Source organism: Sus scrofa, chromosome 6 (genome assembly GCF_000003025.6).
Source record: "Sus scrofa isolate TJ Tabasco breed Duroc chromosome 6, Sscrofa11.1, whole genome shotgun sequence".
Lineage (NCBI taxonomy): Eukaryota > Metazoa > Chordata > Mammalia > Artiodactyla > Suidae > Sus > Sus scrofa.
In genome coordinates, this window is record NC_010448.4 from 12,693,512 (window position 1) to 12,717,716 (window position 24,205).

Here is a 24,205-nt window from a genome sequence, read left to right on the forward strand (position 1 = left end):
TGGGCTAAGATTCCGACTGCAGCAACTTGGGTCACTGCGAAAATGTAGGTTTGATCACCAGCCCAGCATAGTGAGTTAAAGGAGTCAGTGTTGCTGCAGCTTCGGTGTAGATAGAAGCTGCAGCTTGAATTCGATCCCTGGCCTGGAAGTGTCCATTTGTGCTAAGGGAGGGAGAGGGAGGGGGAGAGATGCCCTCAGTTAGAGTTTGCTTGGAAGGGGCTGTTAGTATCTCTGTTGCCTCCAAGCTAGGCAGGACTTATTTCCTCAATTTCGTCCTCAATTTCGAATATGCCAGCGCATGGTTGTGTGTATTCCTGGTATTCAGGGGCACAGATAGCAACTGCCCTGTTGTAGAAGGTGAATGTGAGATTTGGATGACAACTAGAAGGGGTTAAAATGTCCCCTGGGGAGAACTCGTGATCCCTGCCAGCTGGGGACGACCGGGTGTGGGCAGAGGAGACCGCAGGTGCCTAGGCGCCTGTCTTCGCCAACCTGAGCTGGCCTTGCTGGCAGAACTGAACCCGTGTTCTCTCTCATAGGCAACTGCAATGTCTGTGGACTGTCTGGGGCAGCATGCGGTGCTTTCCGGGTAAGTGAGCCCCCAGAGCTCGTCTGCCACGATCTCTGGGAACACATTGCAAATCAAGGGGTTTTTGGGAAATTGGAAAATACTTTTTTATTTAAGGAATATAGTCGTAGGGTTGAGTTCTGCTGTTCTAGTGACCTCAAGGGTAGTTGTCGGGATTATTTACAGCTTATTTTTATCTCTGCCCCAATAGGTAAGTAATAAACTTCCTTTGAAATTTGAGTGACTGGTAGTTTGGTCTTAAAATTGCCCTTTTGAAATTGCCCTTTGCTGCTTCGCACGTGGTGGATTTTTTTTTTTTTTTTTTTTTTTTTTTTTTTTTTTGCTTTTGAGGGCTATACTGTGGCATATGGAGGTTCCCAGGCTAGGGGTCTAATTGGAGCTACAGCTGCCAGCCTACGCCAGAGCCACAGCAACATGGGATCCGAGCCACGTCTTCAACCTGCACCACAGCTCAGGGCAACACTGGATCCTTAACTCACTGAGTGAGGCCGGGATCAAATCTGCAACCTCGTGGTTCCTAGTTGGATTCGTTTCTGCTGCGCCACGCGGAGAACTCTGCACACGTGGATTCTTCAGAAGGATGCTGCAGGGTATGGTCTAACAGGTAGTTAGCTACTGGGATTGAGGGGATCTGGGTTCCAGTTTTTGTTTTTTGGCTGCCCTGCGGCATACTGAGTTCCTAGGCCAGGGATCAGATTCGAGGCATAGTTGCAACCTCACCTGTTGAAACACCGGATGCTTAATCCAGTGTGCTGGGCCAGAGGTTGAACCTGCATCCCAGGGCTCCAGAGACCCCACTGAGACCCTGTTCCACAGCAGGAACTCCCAGGTTCCAGGTTGACGGTGCCATTGATTATGAGCCCCTGGAGGCTTATTCACTTGGCCTCCCTGGACTTCTGTTTTCTCATCAAGGAATTCAGGTTCATCATGAAGAAATCAAACTACATGATTTCTCTAGTGTCTTCTGGCTTAAAAGTTTAAAGGTTATGGCAATTAAGGTTCATGCCTGCGTTTGCTAATCAGGCTAATGTTGAAGCGGTCTGGTGGCATCTGATGGTCAGAGAGCCTTCCCTTTCACGTTGCTCTAGATACGCCTCACCTTCAGCTGTGTTTTCATTGACTTAGTTGATGAACCCATATATAAAATGAAGTCTTTTCTAGTAACTTCATTATTTTACGTTGAAATCATGTTTTGATTTACTTTTTAAAAAAACCACAGCAAGCATTTAAATCATTCAAAAGGATACACAATGCAAAGTAAGTTTTGTTCCTCCCTCGACTGTACTCCCTGAGACAATTATTGATACCATTTTCTGTGTCACACTGGATACGTGGACAAGGAAAATTGGTATGTCTCTTTTCTGACCCCCAAACTCACTTTTTTTTTTTTTTTTTTTTTTTTTTTCGTCTTTTGCTATTTCTTGGGCCGCTCCTGCGGCATATGGAGGTTCCCAGGCTAGGGGTCGAATCGGAGCTGTAGCCGCTGGCCTACGCCAGAACCACAGCAACGCAGGATCCGAGTCACCTACACCACAGCTCACGGCAACACCGGATCGTTAACCCACTGAGCAAGGGCAGGGACCGAGCCCACCACCTCATGGTTCCTAGTCGGATTCGTTAAGCACTGCGCCACGACGGGAACTCCCAAACTCACTTTTTTAAAAAACAACTTTAATCAAGATATAATTTATATACCATACAGTTCACCCATTTAAATGGTTCAATACCAATGGTTTTTGGTATATATTACTAATCTTCCAATCAGTTTTTAAACCTCTTTTTTTTCATTTATGTACTTATTTATATATATAATTTATTTATTTTGCTTTTTAGGGTTGCACCCATGGCATATGGAGGTTCCCAGGCTAGGGGTCTCATCGGAGCTACAGCTGCCAGCCTATACCACAGCCACAGCAACACCAGATCTGAGCTGCATCTGCAACCTATACTGCAGCTCATGGCAACGCCAGATAACTTAACCTACTGAGCGAGGCTAGGGATGGAACCCACAGCCTTGTGGCTCCTAGTCACATTCGTTTCTGCTGTGCTGTGACGGGAACTCCTTTTTTTCTTTTAAATCATGTAAATGCGGAGTTCCCGTCGTGGCGCAGTGGTTAACGAATCCGACTAGGAACCATGAGGTTGCGGGTTCGGTCCCTGCCCTTGCTCAGTGGGTTAACGATCTGGTGTTGCCGTGAGCTGTGGTGTAGGTCACAGACGCGGCTCAGATCCTGCGTTGCTGTGGCTCTGGCGTAGGCCAGTGGCTACAGCTCTGATTCAACCCCTAGCCTGGGAACCTCCATATGCCGTGGGAGCAGCTCAAGAAATAGCAAAAAGACAATAAATAAATAAATAAATAAATAAATCATGTAAATGCCTGTTCATAGTTTAAAAAATCAAGGGAGTTCCCCTTGTGGCTCAGCGGTAACAAACCTGACTAGTGTCCATGAAGATGCAGGTTCAATCCCTGGCCTCGCTCAGTGGTTTAAGGATCTGGAGTTGCCATGAGCTCTAGTATAGGTCAGGAACGAGGCTTGGATTCCAGGTTGTTTGGCTGTGGTTAGGCCGGCAGCTGCAGCTCTGATTTGACCCCTAGTCTGGGAACTTCCATATGCCACACATGTGGCCCTTAAAAAAAAAAAAAAAAAAAAAAAAAAAATTCAAGTAGTGTTTATATTGTCAGACGGCAGAATCCTGCCTCATCTCTTCACCCTAATCCCACTCACCAGAGGCAGGCACTTGAAAATGGCTATTTTCTTGAATTGCCTCCATTTTTCTAAGTGGTATACTGCGGAAACTGCTATTCTTGATTTATCCAGAAGATGAGATTCAGACTGACTTCTTACAACAGAAGACGAGGGTGGAGCACTTTTGCTTTGCTCTGTGCGTCCCCCTTACGTATGTACTTGACTTTCTCTCCTTCCGATACAGGGTTGAATCAGAATTTGGGGTTACTGTGGAGAGGTCCTATGCCATTCTGACTCTGGACTCTGTATGGGACCTATTTTTACGCTTTGCAGAAATCCTGGAGTTCCCGTCGTGGCGCAGTGGTTAACGAATCCGACTAGGAACCATGAGGTTGCAGGTTCGATCCCTGCCCTTGCTCAGTGGGTCAAGGTTCCGGCGTTGCCGTGAGCTGTGGTGTAGGTCACAGACGTGGCTCGGATCCTGCGTTGCTGTGGCTCTGGCGTAGGCTGGCAGCTACAGCTCCGATTCGACCTCTAGCCCGGGAACCTCCATATGCCGCAGGAGCGGCCCAAGAAATGGCAAAAAGACAAAAAAAAAAAAAAAAAAAAAAAAAAAAGAAATCCTGTCTTTGTCCCAGTGTTATCTTTACCTCTTGTCTGTGAATTTTTTACTGCGACCACTTTGAGGCCCGTCTTTTTCCTTCATTATGCTGGGCTCCCCTTTTTGACATTATCACCAGTTTTATCTAAACAAAAAAACAGCATAGACTTGGCATCATACAGCTGTATTAACAGCCCATTAAATACTTTCAGGTGCTCTAGAATAACGGTGTCTCAGGTTCTTGTCATTTGTAGCATTCTAGGAGAGAACAGGATTATGCAACTGGAAATTCTGCTGGTCTTCCTGTTTTGGTGTGTTCTTAGACATGTGTACATTCATACTGTTTTTTAAATGGTCTTGAAGTCCATCATTTGATTATCTTATGTTAAACTTTAAAATATGTGTAGTAAATGAATAGTCAGATGAATTTACAAATATATACACCCATGTGATCACTCTTCAGATTAAGATACAGAATAATTTTTAGCACCCTGGAAGGCTCTTTCAGTCTGGAAATCCGTTTCTTTTAGTTTGGAGAAATTTCCCTGCATTATGTCTTTGATGAGTGTCCTCCTTCTTTCTGGAGCTCCTCTTGGAGCATGCTGGATGTCATGTATGGGTTCTGTTCTTTTTGTCTGCCATTCTGGAAGTTTTTTTCATCTTTAACTTCCAGCCCTCTATTAAATATTTAAAATTTCAATGAGTATTTTAATTTCTAAGAGCTCGTTCTTGTTCTCTACGTTGTCTTCCTTTACATCTTTGAGAATATTAATTCTGGGCTTTCTTCTTTCTCCTGTGCTGCCCATTTCCTTTTTTTTCCTTTCAGTCGCCTTGGCTTCTGTCTTTCAGGTGTCTCTGGATGACCGCTGCTCACAGGTTCTCTGTTAATATTGACGAGTGACTGGAGTCTCTGCGTGTGCGATGGTGGGGTCCGCTGTAGGGGGATCAGGTGGGAGCCAGGCCCTTTGGTTGGAGGGTGCCTGGGTGTCATTATATCCAGGGCTTTGTCCTTGTTGTTCGTTTGTTTGCTTTTGTTCTTTCTTGGTCTGATCGTTTCTTCTTGAGAAGAATCCTCTTGTCACTCGTCACGGTCTGGAGGCTACAAGCGGGTGTTGTGTGTGCTGAGCAGCGGAGTAGTGAGGGTCTCACCCTCTCCTCATGCTCGCCCTCTGTTGTGCGTCTTGTCCGGCCTGGGCCTCCTCTGAAGCAGGTTCTCTTCCCCTCCGGCTCGTGCCGGCCTGGATATTGTGCAGTGAGTCAGCTCGCTCTGTGGCCACTTGGATGCTTGCTGTCGTTCCTCTAGATCAGTTACCATTTTCCTGCCTGCTTTCCATTTCATCTCTCATTTTCTTTTCTTTCTTTTCTTTTTTTTTTTTTGTCTGTTCAGGGCCACTCCTGCGGCATATGGAGGTTCCCAGGCTAGGGGTCTAATCGGAGCTGTGGCCGCCGGCCACAGCAATGCCGGCTCCTTAACCCACTGAGCAAGGCCAGAGATTGAACCTGCAACCTCGTGGTTCCTAGTTGGACTCGTTAACCACTGAGCCACCATGGGAACTCCTCCCCCCCCCCATCTTCTTTGTCTTCGTGGGTTTCTGTCTTCCGTGTTTTCACTCTTACGTGAGTGGGTCTTCAGTGGGGAGTAAAGGTAAATGTGTATGTTTAGTCAGGCACGTTGATCCTCAGGCGCCTGCCTTCTGGTGGGTCTGCATTTGCTCTGTAGTATCTCTGAGCTCCCCTGTTGATACACCTGCTGTAGAGAGAGTGCTTGGCTCTTTCCCTGTTTTTGTTCCGGAAGATGCCGGCCTTCCTTAGGAGGAAGTCAGAGGTTCTAGGTCTTTGTTCTACACCACCTTTCTTGAAAGTCCCAGAAATTCTGTGAATATGGGTCTTACCTGTTCTTTCTTTGTACCTTAACCTGTCCCTCCTAGGGTTTCTGCTAGAGGTCTGTGTGCCGTTTCTACTTTTCACTTCCCGTCTCTCCTGAGCAGGGACAGTTAATATTTTTCTTCATTATCGAGCCCACCTGTCCTCCTTGGAGGGCTGCCGAGAGGTTGATTCACACACCAAGGATTTTTTTCTTAAAACGGAAGGAAAATAGGTGGACAAAAGATATCTCCATTTTCACATCCTTTATGTTGATTGGCACCTTGAACATTATTGTCACTTAATAATATTATTTTCATAATTATTATTTTTGGGTTGCTGTTTTCCCTTCTAATAGCGTTAACTTGGTTCCTGACACTAGGTAGTCAGCTTGCACAGGAATTTGAAGTTATTGGCTAAGTGATAAGCGGTGTATTTAATTTTACACACACTTATTGATTTTTATTTATTTATTTATTTGTCTTTTTGCCATTTCTTGGGCCGCTCCCGCGGCATATGGAAGTTCCCAGGCTAGGGGTATAATCGGAGTTGAAGCCGCTGGCCTACACCAGGGCCACAGCAACGCTGGATCCGAGCCGCGTCTGCAGCCGGCACTACAGCTCACGTCAACGCCAGATCGTTAACCCACTGAGCAAGGGCAGGGATCGAACCCGCAACCTCATGGTTCCTAGTTAGATTCGTTAACCACTGCGCCATGACGGGAACTCCTACACACACTTATTGAATGCAAAGCACTGTGCCCAGTGATGAGGGACGTAGAACAATATGTGAGACCTGTTTCATACCCCAGACACTCGGTGGGCTTGGAGCAAGAGCCTCTACATTAGTAGTTCGGCTTCGGAGCTAAGTGCTGTGATCAGAGTGCAGGCTGCAAAGTGGGCGTCCTGGGGAAGCAGCTACAGCCCTTGCTGGGTGATTGGAAATGCCTGGGGAAGGACTGGGCTGGAGCTGAATCTGGGGAGAGGAGGTCAGACTAACAGTTCTAGAGGCTGACCTCACAGGGGTACGGCTCCCGCTTGCCCAGCAGCCACCTCGAGTTACTCTTGTCACTTGTATGCCTTTCAGAGTAGATAAACGTCATGCACATCTGGGCATTTTTTGAGCACTGCTTGTGAACCGTATGTAATTTCCAATGGGCTTTTCTATCTTAATGCTAACACCGTTCTGTTGTCATAATGTCGATGCTGTTTTCCTAGCCGCCGATTCCTTTACATCGTCAATCTGGATGCCCCTTTTGAAGGTCACCGAAAGATCTCACGCCAGAGCAAGTGGGACATCGGAGCCGTGCAGTGGAATCCTCATGACAGCTTCTCGCACTATTTTGCAGCCTCGGTGAGCTCGTTCAAGGAGTACAAGAAAGGGCTTTTTTTTTTTTTTTTTTGTCTTTTTAGGGCTGCACCCTGGCACATGGAAGTTCTCAGGCTAGAGGTTGAATTGGAGCTGCAGCTACCAGCCTACACCACAGCCCCAGCAACGCCAGATCTGAGCCATGTCTTTGACCTACACCACAGCTTACGGCAATGCCGGATCCTTAACCCACTGAGTGAGGCCAGGGATCCAACCCGCATCCTCATACTGGTTGGGTTTATTTCTGCAGAGCTACAATAGGAACTTTGGAAAAGACCTTTAAACGTGAGGTCTGGACTGGCAGGTCTGTGTTGTATGTGGAGAGGAGAATGTATCTCATTTCTCAGCCAGAAGGAGGCGTGTGCATGGATCTACAAGGAAGATGGAGGCAAATTACAGATTCACGTATATATGAAAAGAACTGGGGTGCCTTCAGTATTTCTAAGGATGGAATCCCGATTTAGAAAGGGAAACCGGTAGCCGCCTCCATGTCTTTCTGTGCTAAGAACCCGTTTTCATTCGCAGGACTATCACTAGGCACCGAGTCTGAAAGAGTCAGAGGAGGGACCTGGTGATCTGGTCTGGGGGTGAGGGCACCGTCATTGCTGTCGGAGGGCTCAGTTGATTCCATACCCCCTTCCACTCAAAGGAAGGGAGTCTCTTCTCATCGGGATTCGTTAGATTGGTTAACCCCATGAAACTTGATGGGTCTGTTTATATGTGAATTTTTCCTGGGAAAAGTTGTGTACGTTTTATTAGGGTTTTTCCTATGGATTCACGACTGAGAAAAGATCTGGGCTAGATCATCTCTGGTGTCCCTCCCCAGATTCTCCATCAGAGTTCTGTTCTGCTGAAACAGTTGGAGATCTAAACCTGTGGCTCCTTTTGCACTGGGTGGGGAGGGTGGTACTTAACGGAGCTTCTCCTGCCAGGGGCTGTGACTGTGCCCAGTGCCGGCTGGGTCTGTCCTTATCGGGAGTGACAGTGTGTGAGAGGAAGGCGGCTGACAGAGGAAAGGAGAGCACCTCGTCAGCTTTGGAAGGAACACAAAGCTGCTCTTCCCCATCGTGTCCAAAATAGAATCCGACTGTTTGACTGTAACCAGGACGACAGCTGGCTCTCAACTGCTTCTGGGGACTGTTCTGAAAGGGCAGGCTGTCCGTCCTCTGTGTCCTGCTCGCAGCCTCTCCTGTGAGTGAGGGAGGATGCCCTCTCTTGGCTTACGCCTCTCGCCTGTGGCCTCCCCCAGCCCCTCAGCCCTGACCATCGGGTCCAGGGTTTCTTGGTCTTGCACTGTCAACAGGTCGGGCCAGATCATTCTGCGTGGCAGGGACTGTCCTGTGCTTTGTAGGAGCTTCGCAGCATCCCTGGTCGCTCCCCACGAGATCCTGGTAGCATCCCCACCCCCACTATGACAACCAAAACTGTCTCTAGCCATTGTCAGGTGTCCCCTGGGAAGCAAAACGGCTCCTGATGGGGAACCACAGATGTCAGCTGACCCCCCCAGTACTCTGCCCAACTGGGTCAACCCTGCATGTGTTCGGGAGTGGCAAGAATGAGCCTTACTTACTCACTTTTTTCAGTCATTTAAAGGACAATTCAGTGTCATTTACTCCATTAACTGTTATGTAACAGCCACCTCTCTCTAGTCCCCAAACATGTCCATCACTCTGAAGTCAGCCCCCTTAGCGTTTCCCCGGACCCAGAGCCCCTGGCCACCTCCAGTCTGGGTGCCGTCTCCATGGATTTAGCCGTTCTGGATATTTCATCTAAATGCGGTCATACAGTACATGACCCTTTGTGTCTGGCTTCTTTATTCGTGTTAAAGCATGTATCAGTAGTTCAGTCCTTTTTATGGCTGAATTCTATTCCATGGTTTGGATACACCATATTTTGTCTTTTCATCCACCGATGAACATTTAGGCTGGCTATTTGTTTGCTTGTGTGTTTGTTTTTGGCCCTGCCCACGGCATGCGGAGGTTCCTGGGCTAGGGCTTGAGCCTGTGCCACAGCAGCAGCCTGAGCCACTGCAGTGACATCAGTGGATCTTTAACCTGCTGAGCCGCACAGGAACTCCTTGGGCTGGCTATTGCGAGTAGTGCTGATATAAGAACATGTGTGTACATGTACTTTTTTGAATACTCATTTTCACTTCTTTTGGGTATATTCTTAGGAGTGATTAGAGGCCAAGTGGTAAGTCTGTATTTACTCTTTGAGGAGCCATCAAACTCTTTTCTACAATGGCTGGACTGTTTTGCAGTCCCATCAGAGACACAGAAGGGTTCTAATTTCTCCACATCATCACCAAAATTTGTTTTTTCCTGTTTTAGGTTTTGTAATTTAAAAATTCTATCTATCTTAGTAGGTGTAAAGTGGTGTCTCTCTGTGGGTTTGATTTCCATTTCCCTGATGACTAGTCATGTTGAACATATTTTTTTCATGTGCTAGTTGGCTGTTCGTATATCACTTTTTGGAGACAGATCTATTCAAATCCTTTATTCTTTTTTTTTTTTTTTTTTTTTTTACACCTGCAACATGGGAAAGTTTTCAGGCCAGGGATTGAACCTGCCCCATAGCTATAACCAGAGTCAGAGCAGTGACAGTGCCGGATCCTTAACCCACTGAGCCATGAGGGAACTCCTTTGTCCTTTTTTGAATTGAATTGTCTTTTTGCTGTTGAGTTGTAAGAGATCTTTATATACTCTTGTTATTAGACCCTTATCAATGATATGATTTGTAAATATTTTCTCTAAATCTGTAGTTTGTCTTTTCACTTTCTTGATCATGTCCTTTGATACATAAAAAGTTATAGTTTTATTATTATTTTTTTTTTTGGCTACGGTGTGCAGTGGGTTGATATGGGCTATCGATTCCTGGACCTGGGATTGAACTTGGGCCGCACTGTGAAAGCACCAGTCCTAACCGCTAGACCACCAGGGAACGCCTCATAAGAGTTTTACTTTTGATGAAGTTCAGTTTACTAACCTTTTTTTTTTCCTTTCATTGCTCTTGGTTGTAAGGCAGGCGTTTTCAAGAGAAAGAGCTTTGGAGTTAGGCAGATCTGAGGTCAGGTCCCAGTTTTCGCACTCACTGTTTTATCCTCAGCACCCACCCAGCTTTCAGAGCCTCGCTTGCCTCATCTGTGATGTGAGTGATGACACCTAGGGTGCAGTGTGCTGGGAAGGCGCAGAGGGCCGGGTTCCTAAGGTTCCTGCATCAGCGGGCACGGCCAACCTTGGGGATGGCAGGGAATATTATAAGATGAAGGGGCTTTCCTCTCCTCTTCCCATTGGAAGCTAACCTTTTTTTTTTTTTTTTTTTTTTAACAGTGATTTTTATTTTTTTCATTATAGCAGATTTACAGTGTTCTGTCAGTTTTCTGCTGCACAGCCAGGTGACCCAGTCACACATCCATATATACATTCTTTTTTCTCACATTATCCTGCGCCATCGCAAGTGACCAGACATTGTTCCCAGTGGGAAGCTATCCTTTTGACAGGATGTTTTCCTATTTGGAATTGAAAACTGACGTTTCTCGGTAAAAATCTCAGAGAGCTTTATACAACTATCTGTCTCTGAGCTAAAATGAAAATCAGTCGCATATATATTTATGTATAAGTTTCAGAAATTATTAAATAGCTTCTATTAGTAATCTTTATTCATTTTCAGTGTTTCATGAACGCATGATATTTAGGAAGTGTTTGCTGGCTTATTTCCTTTAAGAGAAATGTAGTTTGATCAAAGCTTCTTTTTCCTTCCTTATTGTAGTTACAGTTTCTTCCAGCCCATTGCCCTGTATCTTTCTGCTTAACCCTTAAAGAAGTTCGTATTTCTTCTTTTTTTCTTTTTTTTTGTCTTTTCTAGGGCCGCTCCCGCAGCATATGGAGGTTCCCAGGTTAGGGATCTAATCAGAGCTGTAGCTGCCGGCCTACGCCAGAGCCAAAGCAACAGGGGATCCGAGCCGTGTCTGCAACCTACACCACAGCTCACTGCAACGCCGTGTCCTCAACCCACTGAGCAAGGCCAGGGATTGAACCTGCAACCTCATGGTTCCTAGTCGGATCTGTGAACCACTGCGCCACAGCAGCAAGTTCATATTTCAAGGAGTGTTGTCTAATTTTGCCTTCTCTTTTCTTTCTCGTGTTTTTCATGTGTGGTAGATGGCCTCCAGGCATTTGATAGTGGGAAGGGTGAGCTGAAAACATCGAGTGACAGCAGCTGGAGAGATGGGTGGTGACCTTCAGAGTGGGCTGATGGTTCCTCTAATGGGCAGGGGACAGCTCCATAGCCCATAGCTCATGTGCTCAGGACTACACTTGTAGCCTCAGTTCTGCTGTAACTAACTGTTCAAGATGGGTCTCCCCTTGTTTCTTTTCAGAGCAACCAACGGGTCGACCTTTATAAGTGGAAAGATGGCAGTGGGGAAGTTGGCACGACCTTACAAGGCCACACTCGCGTCATCAGGTAGGCGCTGCCCTCCGCAGCTCCCTGGCCTGTCCCGCTTTGTCACGGTTCTTTGGAAACTGAAACAAAGACATCCTTCTCCAGGCTTGACTCTCTGTTGCGTTGGCCCTGGGTGACTGCTGGGTCCTTAGCAGTCCTGACGCGATGGCCTTCACAGCAAGGAGCAGCCTGCATTTAGGAACTGGCATCCGTGTGGCTGTTAACCCCCATCGCAGGAGACACTTAGATGGTTATAGCCTGGTCCAGAGTAAAGGGTTAGAGCTGGTTTGCTGCGGGAGGGAGATGAAGTTACACCTGCAGAAGCCTCCAGCTCACGGTCTGTGGTGCCCAGGAGCACGGAGACTTCAGGGCAGAGCCTTCTGCTCTCTCGTCAGCCGCTGTGGGGCACTGCCCGGAGCTCCTGCATCACCGCCCGTTATCCACATGCACAGCACAGTTGCTTCCCACTCGTGGCCTTGGAGCAGGCTTCTGGAGTGTTCCTAGTCCGTCCTTTCCTTGGTCACTGTTTCTGGGTGGGGACAACTTGTGGGAAGTAGCAGCAGGAAGTGGCGAAGCTGACCTTGGAGGTGATGGGAAAGGCCAGATCCCTGGCCTGTGTTGACCGCGTGTGTAGTAAGTGCCTTTTAAGACGTCAGGATGTGGGTGGTGGGGACCAGAGGCCTGCTTGGCACCCCCTTGAGAGCTGCGTGGCCACGTAATGGTGACTTTCCAAAGCCACTGGAAAGGAAATCTGCTAATGCTTTGGACCTGGACTCTGAATTTTTTCTCTTCATTGTGGTCCTGTTTATTGCTTATGTTTCCAGCGACTTGGACTGGGCGGTGTTTGAGCCAGACCTCCTGGTCACCAGCTCTGTGGACACCTACATCTACATTTGGGATATCAAGTAAGAACAACGAAGAGCATAACTGCTTGGCTGTGGGATGATCTGGGACCTTTGTCTTAAAAATCAGGGGTTGTACTTGGTTTCCTCTGGACAAGGACCCTGAGACAAGGAGACCTTGCAGAGACGGTATTTAGGAGGTGGCAGCACTGCTGGTGGGGTGGGGAGGAGAGACAGGATTGGGAAGAGAGCTCATTATCCACCTGCGACCAGTGGAGCGTGGTCTTACTGGGGACACTGGGTGCTGGGGTAAAGCCCCCTCCTCAGAGGGGTCCCACGCCCAGGACCGAGGCAGTCATTGGTTGAAGGCTGCCTCCAGGGGCACTTCAGGCCTGTCACAAAGGTTTGCGAAATGGCTTTCAGCAGCCAGGGAAATCCCACTGGCAAAGAAACACAGGAACTGGGATTTCGCGGTCAGGCTGGAGTTTCTTGAAGTGGCAGGTGGCAATGAAGGGGTTTTGATGGGCACAGACCCACGTGGGCTACAGGGGGCCATGCCCCAGGACCACCGCTTAGCTCCCGGTGACGCTTTGCTGCCCCTCTGGAAAGGCGGCCAAGAGCCACCTCTTAGGGTAACTCTTGATGGAGCCAGGAGTGGAGGTGTGCCGAGCCCAGGGCCTGGCGCAGCCCAGGTTCTTCATAAACGTCCATCCCCTTCCCGTCTGTACGGCACGTTTCCTTCGCCATAACCATCAGGGTGACTGACTGGAGGCGGTGGCCTATGGAGACCCCAGGACAGGACACCCTCCCCGTCACCAGGCCTCTCCCCTCTGCTCCTGGACGGCCATGACTGTGTGTACTTTGCACTGAAAGGTAAACTGTGGGCAGAGGACAAGCCCAGTGGTGAGGTCTGCACACCAGACAGGCCCCTGAGGGGGATTCGTAGGGAGTAAGGCTTGCACGGCTGCCTTCACCTGCGTCCCGCGCAGGTCAGCGCGTCCCAGGTGATGAGTCTAAAGGCAGCGCCAGAGGCGAGAGGAGGAGCCAGCCAAGCCCAGGGGGCTCGTGACAAACAGATGTCCCCCTGGGAGCTCTGCAGCAAGGTCCCTCATTGACATGAAACAGTTGTTTCCATCATTTCGAGATCGAAAGACCTGCGCTGACTTGCCTTCTCGGGGTTTCTGAACAGTAAGCTGAATCTGCACATGGTGTATCTGTACCCCGTCTTCTCGACCCCCTCCTCTGTCCACGGCCATTCAGGTCGCTTGCATGTCTTGGCCGTTGTAAATAGTGTTGCAGTGGACATTGGGGTGCATGAATCTTTGTGCGTCCCGATTTCTTCCAAATATGTTCCTGGGAGTGAGGTTGCTGGATCATGTGATAGTTCTAGTTTTGGTTTTTCGAGGAACCTCCACATGGTTTTCCATCGTGGCTGTACCATCTTGACAGGTCTGTTTAAGGCCTCACGTCCCCAAGGAAGTTCGCGTACCTCCTGAAAGGAAAGAGGAGAGGTGTGAGCAGAGGGAGAAAGGCACCAGGCAGCTGGTGGCACAGGAATGGGCATTTGATTTCTGCCTCTTGTGTTTCAGAGACACCAGGAAGCCCACGGTGGCGCTCTCTGCTGTAGGTGAGTGAACCCCTGGCGGCCCCGCTCCCTTGTCTCCACTGCTCCTCTCCCCTGACCTCTCTGTGCCCGGGCCCCGGGCCCCTGGCCCCTGGCCCCGGCCCCGGCCCCGGCCCCGGCCCCGGCCCCGTCCACGCAGACCTGTAAGCCGCACGTGGCAAGGGCCTGGCTCCCGCTGCTCTCAGGAGGTGGCGTCAGGGCTGTGGAATGTGGTCAGGAACTTACTTCAGAATTCCAGGGCAGGGGCCCCATGGGTTTATTTTTAAGCGTTTTATTGTGGAAACTTTCCAAAGTGTATAAAACTGGAAGAGGATGAGTTGCCCTGCGTTCGTCATCCAGCTTGTACAGTTGTCATTGGACAGACACTCTGCTTTCTCTGCTTTCATCTTGTACCTACTAGCCCACCCCCAGCCCCACCCCCTTCAGGATTATTTTGCAGCAAAACTCAGGTGTCATGTCATTTCATCAACAGATATTTCAGTAAGTATCTTCTTTACAAGAAAAGAATCCTTAAAAAAAAAAAAACCCGAACCATAGTACCATTTAGCATACCTCAAAATATTACCAGGACTTCTTGAATATCATCAAATTAACGGTATTCAAATTTCCCAGTAGTCTCAGTAGTCGTTTGTTTGTTTTTTTTAACAAATGATTTGAATCGTAATCTGCATAAAGTCCATATTTATAAGTGGTTGATGCATTTCTCATCTCTTTCAGTTGGTGGGTTTCCTCTCCCTCCTCTTTTGTGGTTGGTTGGTTTTCCTTTCTTGCAGTGTATTTACTGAAGGAATCAGATTGTTTGTCCAGTGGTTTCTGCACAATCTAGATTATGCTGTTTGTGTCCCCGTGGTATCATTTAATGTGGACATGCTGAAACTTTGAAATTACTTTTTGATCTGCCTGTTTTCATCCCTCATTTGGAATTGACTCTTTTTGGCAGTTCTGCCCTGGGCTGTTGCTGAGCCCATTCTCACCCCTTCCTAAGAGTTGAACTCGGTCGGAGACCCAGTGTACCTTACCCACCATGCTGAAGCCCGGTCATCAGTGTTCTCTTTTGGCAGCCTTGAAAAAAAACAGGGTCATATTATCTGTCTCTTAACCTCTGCTTTTTTGTATCTTCTTGGGTCATTGGAACTCACATTTGGCATTTCTCCAAGAGAATTACACGATTCTTCTTTTTTTCCCCTGCTCCTCCCTGCCTCATCATTTAAAAGCATTAAACGTATTAAGCAGGGGGATTGTTGGTTCTGTGAGGCTAGGGACCACGTCTGCCTTGTTCATTGCTGCAGGCCAGGGGCAGCCCGCATGCCTGACCCGAGGAGCTGCTTCGTGAGTGTTTGTTTTGTGGATGTAGGACTCCAGCACCTGTGCCTCAGTGCTGAGGGCTTCACAGTTCAGTGGATCTGGTGCCCACCCCACGCCCACCCCTGCCTCCTGCACACATGCACCTATAGGCATTTAGCATCTGAGGCGTGTAAGGACCCACAGACGCGGTTACAGGGGACATCCAGCTAGCTGCAAGAAAATATGCATGGTCTGTGAATTACCTCAGTCACCCTTCCCTGACTTTGTTCAGGTTTCTGAGGTAAATGGGTTGTTAGAGGACCTCTGAAAAGAAAGGCTGGGAGTTCCGGTTGTGGCTCAGTGGTTAACGAATCCGACTAGGAACCATGAGGTTGCAGGTTCGATCCCTGGCCTCGCTCAGTGGGTTAAGGATCCGGCGTTGCCGTGAGCTGTGGTGTAGGTCACAGATGCTGCTTGGATCTGGCGTTGCTGTGGCTGTGGTGTAGGCCGGAGGCTACAGCTCCCATTGGACCCCTGACCTGGGAACCTCCATATGCTGCCGGTGTGGCCCTTAAAAGACAAAAAAAAAAAAAAAAAAAAAAAAAAAAAAAGACAGGCTGTTTGAGTTACTCTGCTTTCTTTCCAAAGGCCTTCTGAGAAGACAGAGGCAGGAGACTGCTTCCCTTTTTGCACCTCAGTCCGGTTTCTCAGAGGTGGCCAAGCTGCCCTGGGAGAAAAGAGGCAGCTGAGAGGCTTGTGGGCCTTTATAAGCTACTTGATGGAATATTCCCTGAAAGTGGCAGCCTGGATGCTGCTGTGTGGTCCCATCTCACTGCGAGCATGTTGTTCATACCTTGGGGCGGGGGAGCGGTAAGAGCATGTCTACCTGTGCTCCAGAGCATTCTCTGAGTCTGAGAGCTAGTAGCAAAGGCCTGGGACCTTGGTTTGACCCTGGTGTCATGATCCTGGTAAAGCAGGTTGAATTAGGGGATTCCCAGAATTCCTGGGGAGGTTTCATGTTCTGATGGACCACCTACTGGGAAAGATATATTTTCTTGGAACTCTTTGTTTTCTTTACCTCTTTTTTTTTTCTTTCAGTTTTATTGAGATCTAGTGGACATTAGGCAGTGTCTCAGTGTAAGGTGCCCAACATGATGATTTGACTTATGTACATCACGAAATGATTTTTGCTGTGAATTTAGTGACCATCCGTCTTCTCATATAGATACAACATTCATTTGTTAATTAATGAGTTCATTAATTGATTGATTTTTGGCTGTGCTCACAGTGTGTGGAAGTTCCTGGGCCAGGGGTCAGAACGGAGCCACCGCAGTGACCATGCAGAATCCTTAACCGCTAGGCCGCCAGGGAATTCTCATAGTGCAACTTACAAAGAAAAGTATTTTTTGCTTTTTTGGCTGCCCAGAGTTATATGGAGTTCCTGGTCTAGAGACCAGATCCCAGCCACAGGCGTGACCTAGGCTGCAGCTGCAGCAATGCCAGATCTTTAACCTACTGTGCCAGGCTGGGCATCGAACCTGCTTCTCAGCGCTCCAGAGACGTCGCCGATCCTCTTGCGCCACTGCGGGAACTCCGAAACAGAAACATGTTTATTTCCCTTGTCTCCTTGAGCTCTTTGGTAACTCACACAGAGGTAGAACAGTCTTTTCTTACACACTTTTTCTTCTGATACTCTTTCTTGCAAAGACGCTGGGTCTTCTAAGTTATTGTCCTCCAACTTTAGGGGTCCCTACTCTTCGTTCTTGGGTGATTTAAGGTGCCTGTGTCTCAAGGAAAAACACAACAAACAAACAAATATCTTCACCCAAACTAAGCCAGGATAAGGCCTGGGCCTTCCCCTATCGCCTGTTAGGTCCTAAGCCCTTGCTTTCTCTCTCGCCCTCTCCCGAGTTCTTGGATCAGATTGATTTCCACAGCCCTGGATCTACTCTGGTGGCCCCAGTAATAAACACCCACCTAAAGGGAGAGGGTGTCAAAGCAGAAATGTCATGTGTTGGCTGAGCAAGAACAAGAAGAGGTGGGAAGGAGAGTCGTGTTGTTCGGGTTTAACTTAATTAACGTGATTATTTTAAGAGCCAGCTAAAAGTGCCGAGGTGTCCTAGTTTTCTGCTTCTTCAGGCCCTTCTGGCATCTGCCAGTGTGCCTCCTCTCTTACGTAGCTCCTTGGTCATTGTCGTTACCTCTGTGTCCTGGCAGAGGACCGGATTCCCACGATGCCAAGAGCGCTCCCTTGCCCAGGCTCCATGCAGGGCCGGTCTAACCGCAGCCGGGGTGATGGGAGGAGGGCGTGGGGTGCACGAACTTTCGGAGGGCAGAATCGGGCCACACTGGGGCTTCTTCAGCTGTGCTGCAGTTGAAGGCTGTGTTTGTCTAAGATGGTCCCTCAAAAACCGCCCCCCAAAACAAAACCCACGTGGGGAGGAGCAGGCCTTGAGCGGAGGCGCCCTGGACCGGGAGCGGCGGGGATCACGAGGGCCAGGCTGTGTGGCCAGAGTCACTCCCAGCCAGCAGAGCCGGGCCGGGCTGCTGCTCTGTGAGAAGCTCCGTTTCCCGGCTGATTCTGCTCCGAGGTAACCTGAAGATTTTTTTCCTCAGTGAGGTTATTGCCTCAGTTAGACGGCTCTGATCCTGTTCCCGTGTGGTAACTCCTTTCTTTTTGTGGCTTCATTTTCTCTTCCATGGTGGAGCCGATGCAGTCCCTGAAACTCGAAGAGCTCTCTTCTTATTCCTCTGAAGCGCATTATCCAGCTCCCCTGGATAAGCTCCACTCTGGTTCCGAAGACCTTGAAGGCAACAGCTTTTCTTCCCCTGATTTTTCTTGGCAGCGGGTGCCTCACAGGTCAAATGGAATAAAAAAAACGCTAATTGCCTTGCCACCAGTCACGACGGGGACGTTCGGATATGGGACAAGCGGGTGAGTAAGCGCAGTTCCCCTCCCCCGGGTGCGAAGAGGATGTTGTGAGCGCAGGGCTTGTCTTGAGAGGCCAGGGTACCCTGTGCAGCGGGGTTCATTGCCGTGTTCCGATCCTGGTACCAGATGACATTCGTTTCCCAAACAGATGGGTGTTGAAGGAACACAGGGGAGAGAGGCATTATGGTCACTGGTTAAGAAAATGAACTTGGCCTGACCTAAGTTAGAGTCCCATTTGCTGATTTGAGGTGAGCCACGAGCTTTCCAAGCCTGTTTCTTATCTTCAGAATAAAGATAATAATAGTGAGGGAGAGGCTATCACTGAGGGGGCGCAAGCCTGGGGGACCAGCCACTGTTCTAGGATGGCCGGCAGGGCCTCTTATCCACCCCGCCCAGGTTGCCAGTGGAAACGCATTGTTCTAGGAGGCATGCCATCCAGAGTTCAATCACTGAGGGGCCCTCAGCATGCTCACATCTTCCCCTAGACGTCTCGCTTTGCTGTCAGCCTCTAAGGAGCCCACAGATCATACATTCTCCCTGCAGAAGCCCAGGTAACTGATAGGCACGAAAGGGGTGCAGGGCCCTGGGCTGCTGCTCTGACGGAAAGTCTGTCAGAAGTTCGATATGTTGGCATCAGTGAGAATAACGACGCAGGGAGATGCCTCCCCCATATCTACCTGCCAGAGGATTGGGGAATAATGCATAATGCATAGAATGGCTGACTTCTGTAAGATCTGGAGTGTAAGTTCTGGTTCCTGCTCTGTGAAACCTGAGGCTGGAGATCCTATCTTTGTGGGAGGACCTACTGCTAGTTTTCCTGAAACTTGTTCGGGGAATCTTAAAGAAGTCAGCTGCTCTACGTGTTATGCCGCAACTACAGAGCCCCCACTTCCAAAGGGGAAGAACACCCATTACCTTACATCCTTGATTGAAACCGTGTCTGGGGCTGGAGCAGAAAGAGAGGAGGCTCATCCGCCCAATACAGAGCAGGCATGGAGAGCTGGCTAAGGTTTCGGTCCTTGTTTCATTTGTTTTAAACAAAACAGAGTGGACTTTCTTACGAATAGAGATGGTCTCTGCTGGTATTTTTTTCTTTCTTTCTTTTTTTAATGGCCACACCTGTGGCATCCCAAGCTAGGGGTCGAATTGGAGCTACAGCTGCAGGCCTACACCACAGTCACATCAATGCCAGATCCGAGCAGCGTCTGTGACTACACCACAGCTCACGGCAACACTGGATCCTTAACCCACTGAGCGAGGCCAGGGATTGAACCTGCATCCATGGATACTTTATCAGGTTCTTAACCTGCTGAGCCACAATGGGAACTCCTCTGATGATATTTTTGTATCTCCACTTGGCACCCAGTAGACACTCTGAATTCTTTCCTTCATTTTTTTTTTTTTTTTAGTGTATAGTTGATTGCAGTGTTGCGTCAATATCTGCTCTACAGTGTAGTGACCCAGTCATACGTACACAGACATTCTGTTTCTCATACTATGCTCCATCGTGTTCTTCCCCAAAAGATTGGACATAGTTCCCTGTGCTGTACTCTGAGTTATTTTAAGTGGACACACCCAGTGCTGATTCTCTTGCAGAAACCCAGCACGGCAGTGGAATATCTCGCAGCCCACCTCTCCAAAATCCATGGCCTGGACTGGCACCCAGACAGCGAGCACATTCTCGCCACCTCCAGTCAGGACAACTCGGTCAAGGTGGGTGGCGCTCCTGGGGCGGTTGGGGGAGTGTGTTTGGGAGGCATCAGGGCACTTTTCTTGGGAAGGAAAGCTGCAGTAGGGCAGCGTAGGTGTGTTGCAGGGGCACATGTGCTTCTTGACCTGGGCACGTACACCTGGTTCTGTGGACCAGCAAGAGTGATGGAGTAGCACGTGCCTGATAGGGCTTCTGATGTCTGTTCCCAGGGTTTTCTTCTTTCCCTTCATGAAAGGAAGGTAGAGACAAAAGTATTGAGAAAGAAAAAGAAATTTACTTGCTCAGAAGTTGCCAGGAAGAAGTCACATTTTAGAAGGACTGGCTCATCAGAGGAAAAGCACAGCAGATACACAAGTAAAGGAGAAAAGCTGGAGTACCCGTTGTGGCACAGGGGTCTCGGTGGTGTCTCTGGAGCGCTGGGACGCAGGTTCACCACCAGCTGGGAACAGTGGGTTAAGGATCCGGTGTAGCTGTCGACTCAGCAGGTCAGAGCTTTGGCTTGGCTGGGGGAACTCCATATGCTGTGGGGCGGCCGGAAAAACAAAATTCTAAAGGAGAAAAGCCTACACCATTGTTCAAGGTACCAAGTTTACCGTGAGTCTGGGGTGGAAGAGCAGCCGTTTCCTCACATGACTGACATACCTGCAGAGGTTAAGATGTCGTCTGTCATCAGCCTTGCACAGGTCGGGGCTGAGACTTGTTAGAGTCTCACAGGACGATGCTCAAGGATGCACGTGTGGTGGCGACCCTCCTACTTTTGGTTGATTCCAGGCTGCAGTGTCACGCGTGTGTTTATCCGCTCTGACTGTGGGATGTCACATGCACCTTGTTCCTCCTTGTGGTCAGGTCTCTGCCCTGAAGGATGAAGGTTTGACCACAGAATTTTGCTTAGCAATGTCGGGATTCAGCTTCAGCACTTAAATGCTCTGTTTTGTTAAAAACAGGCGTATATATCTTTTCGGTGTGGTTGGCAAAGCTAGAATCATACACTAAGGCTTAAAAATTAACTTCTCTCTTGAGGTTTGTTGATCCCCTAGGGTTGTAACTTGCTTTTATGTGCCAAACGTGGCTTGTTTGTTTGTTTGGGGGTTTAAGTTTTTGTCCCCATACTCTGATGAGCTTGTTTCCCCGAGTTCAAGAACCAGAAACCATCCAATTCAGCCTCTCCTCTTTCTTGGAATTTCCCTGGTTTGTCAATATTCAGTGACGTCTTTGCTACTCTGGAGGCTGGGATTCCACAGAAATAAAGCAGGTAACAGGCCACTTTCCAGCTGTGAAATACAGTCCTTGTATCTTACTGGTCGGCTTAGTTTATGAATTAAATGAGATTTTTGACATGATATTTGATTTATTCCACTGTATCCTGATAGGAAGGAAGGTAACTTTTATTGAAAATATATAAATGACATTAAAAAAGTGAAGCAATTCAGAGGTGCCTTGTATAATTGTCAATCATTGTTTTTAGTAATTAGGGTTTTTTTCCTTTTCTTTTTGTTTTTTTGGGCCACACCTGCAGCATATGAAGTCTAGGGGTCCAATCCGGAGCTACAGCTGCTGGCCTTCACCACAGCCACAGCAACACCAGATCAGAGCCGTGTCTGAGACCTACACCACAGCTCATGGCAACGCTGGATCCTTAACCCGCTGAGCGAGGCCAGGGATCAAACCCAAAACCTCATGGTTCCTAGTTGGATCCGTTTCCACCGCGCCATGACGGGAACTCCCAGTAATTAGGGTTTTTTTCAAATCCGTTTGTTTTGTTTCTTATGGCCACGCTTACAGCATAGGGCAGTTCCCAGGTCTGGGATTGAATCCGAGCCACAGCTGGGACCTATACTGCAGCTGCAACAACGCTGGATCCATTAACCCACTGCACCAGGCCAGGGATGGAACCCATGCCTCTTTAGTGACATGAGCCGCTGCAGTCGGATTCTTAACCCATTGCACTACAGCAGGAAATCTAACATGTTGATAAGGATCTAGGCATGCCATTTTTCCTACATAATCATTTTCTTAAGTTTACCTGTGAATTTTTTTTAATTTTAATTTTTTTTTAAGCAGAGTCTTTATTAAAGGAAAGCAAATAGCTCCCAGGGTTGCTGGGAGAGGGCAAAGAGTCCTGTTACCTGTGAATTTATTAGCTTAAAATTTATAGTAGTAATTTTTATATGATTTTTATTTTTTCCATTGATTTATAGTATCCTGTCAATTTCTACTTTACAGCAAAGTGACCCAGTCATTCATATGTATGTGCATGGTCATATGTATGACCAGTCATACCTACATATATATATATACATATTCTTTTTTCACATTAATCTCCATCATGTTCCATCACAAGTGACTAGATATAGTTCCCTGTGCTCTACAGCAGGATCTCATGCTTATCCTCTCCAAAAGCAGTAGTTCGCATCTATCAATCCCAAACTCCCAGTCCATCCCATTCCCTCCCTCTCCCTCTTGGCAACCACAAGTCTGTTCTCCAAGTCCTTGAGTTTCTCTTCTGCGGAAAGATTCATTGTTCCATATATTAGATTCCAGATATAAGTGCTATTATATGGTTTTTGTCTTTCTCTTTCTGACTTATTTCACTTAGTATGAGAGTCTCTAGTTCCATCCATGTTGTTGCAAATGGCATTTTCTTCTTTTTTATGGCTGAGTGGTATTCAGTTGTGTATATATACCACATTTTCTTAATCCATTCATCTGTTGATGGACATTTAAGTTGTTTCCACGTCTTGGCTATTGTGAATAGTACTGCAATGAACATGCGGGTGCATGTGTCTTTTTCAAGGAAAGTTTTGTCTGGATGTATGCCCAAGAGTGGGATTGCTGGGTCATATGGTGGTTCTATATTTAGTTTTCTGAGGTGCCTCCATAATGTTTTCCATAGGGGTTGTACCAATTTACATTCCCACCAACAGTGTAGGAGGGTCCCCTTTTCTCTACACCCTCTCCAGCATTTGTTATTTGTTGACTTGTTCCTGATGGCCATTCTGACAGGTGTGCGGTGGTACCTCATGGTTGGTAGTTTTGATTTGCATTTCTCTAGTAATTCGTGATGTTGAGCATTTTTTCATGTGCTTATTGGCCATCTGTATATCTTCTTTGGAGAAACACCCATTTTTCCATTGGGTTGTTAGTTTTTTTGCTATTGAGTATAGTAGTAATTTTTTTTTTTTTTTTTTTTTTTTTGTTGTTGTTGTTGTTGTCGTTGCTATTTCTTGGGCCGCTCCCGCGGCATATGGAGGTTCCCAGGCTAGGGGTTGAATCGGAGCTGTAGCCACCGGCCTACGCCAGAGGCACAGCAACGCAGGATCCGAGCCGCGTCTGCAACCTACACCACAGCTCACGGCAACGCCGGATCGTTAACCCACTGAGCAAGGGCAGGGACCGAACCTGCCACCTCATGGTTCCTAGTCGGATTCGTTAACCACTGCGCCACTACGGGAACTCCTAGTAGTAATTTTTAATTCCATTTTTCTTTTGTGAATTCTTAGGGGTCAGTTGGAACAAGATACCACTGAATGAGTTTCACTTCAGTTTGTAGATTATAAAATAAGTGTTGCGTTGACGAGTTCTCATCATGACTCAGGGGTTAACGAACCCGACTAGTATCCATGAGGACATGGGTTCAGTCCCTGGCCTTGCTCAGTGGATTAAGGGTCTGGCTTTGCTGTGAGCTGTGGTGTAGGTCGAAGATGCGGCTCACGTCTGGCATTGCTGTGGCTGTGGTGTAGGCCGGCAGCTACTGCTCACATTCAACCCCTAGCCTGGGAGCTTCCATATGCTGTGAGTGCAGCCCTAAAAATACCAAAAAAAACCTCCCAAAGCCCCAAAAAACTGTTGAGTTGAGGGTCAGAGCTGGATCAAGAAAAAAGAAAAGTATTTTTCTTCTATAGCTGTTAAAAATAGAACATGAACCATAATGAAATTAGGTTATATCATTTTAGATGATCATTTTTTCCCCCTGATCTTGGGTTAAGCAGTCTGTTTTACAAAGTTTCTGTCTTCTAGACTGAGTTCTGGAAGTGCAGACCTAGTCCCTTGGTCCATTCTGACATGTTCATGGTTGAAGGTCAGCCTTACTGAGAAACCTTTGCTCACAAGGTTGTTCCCTGTGATGTCGACAGTTGGGAGCCTGCTTCTTGACCAACGCTCTTCTGACACTTCTTCAGGAAACATCCTTTCTGGTCCATCGCTTGGAGCAGAGGCTCTTTGGCAGTGGTCAGGGGAAAGCAGAAGTCACCTGTGGATGGGA

General features: G+C 47.9%; 1 protein-coding gene across 1 annotated transcript in view; it reads left to right on the plus strand.

Annotated features, from left to right (window-relative positions):
• Nucleotides 1-24,205, plus strand: part of WDR59 (WD repeat domain 59) — an 87,174-nt gene that overhangs the window by 11,346 nt on the left and 51,623 nt on the right. The window contains 7 exon segments of the mRNA XM_021093785.1: nucleotides 540-589; nucleotides 6,958-7,093; nucleotides 11,487-11,572; nucleotides 12,376-12,456; nucleotides 13,983-14,020; nucleotides 18,148-18,236; nucleotides 19,830-19,946. Of these exon segments, the coding sequence (XP_020949444.1) occupies nucleotides 540-589; nucleotides 6,958-7,093; nucleotides 11,487-11,572; nucleotides 12,376-12,456; nucleotides 13,983-14,020; nucleotides 18,148-18,236; nucleotides 19,830-19,946 (597 nt within the window).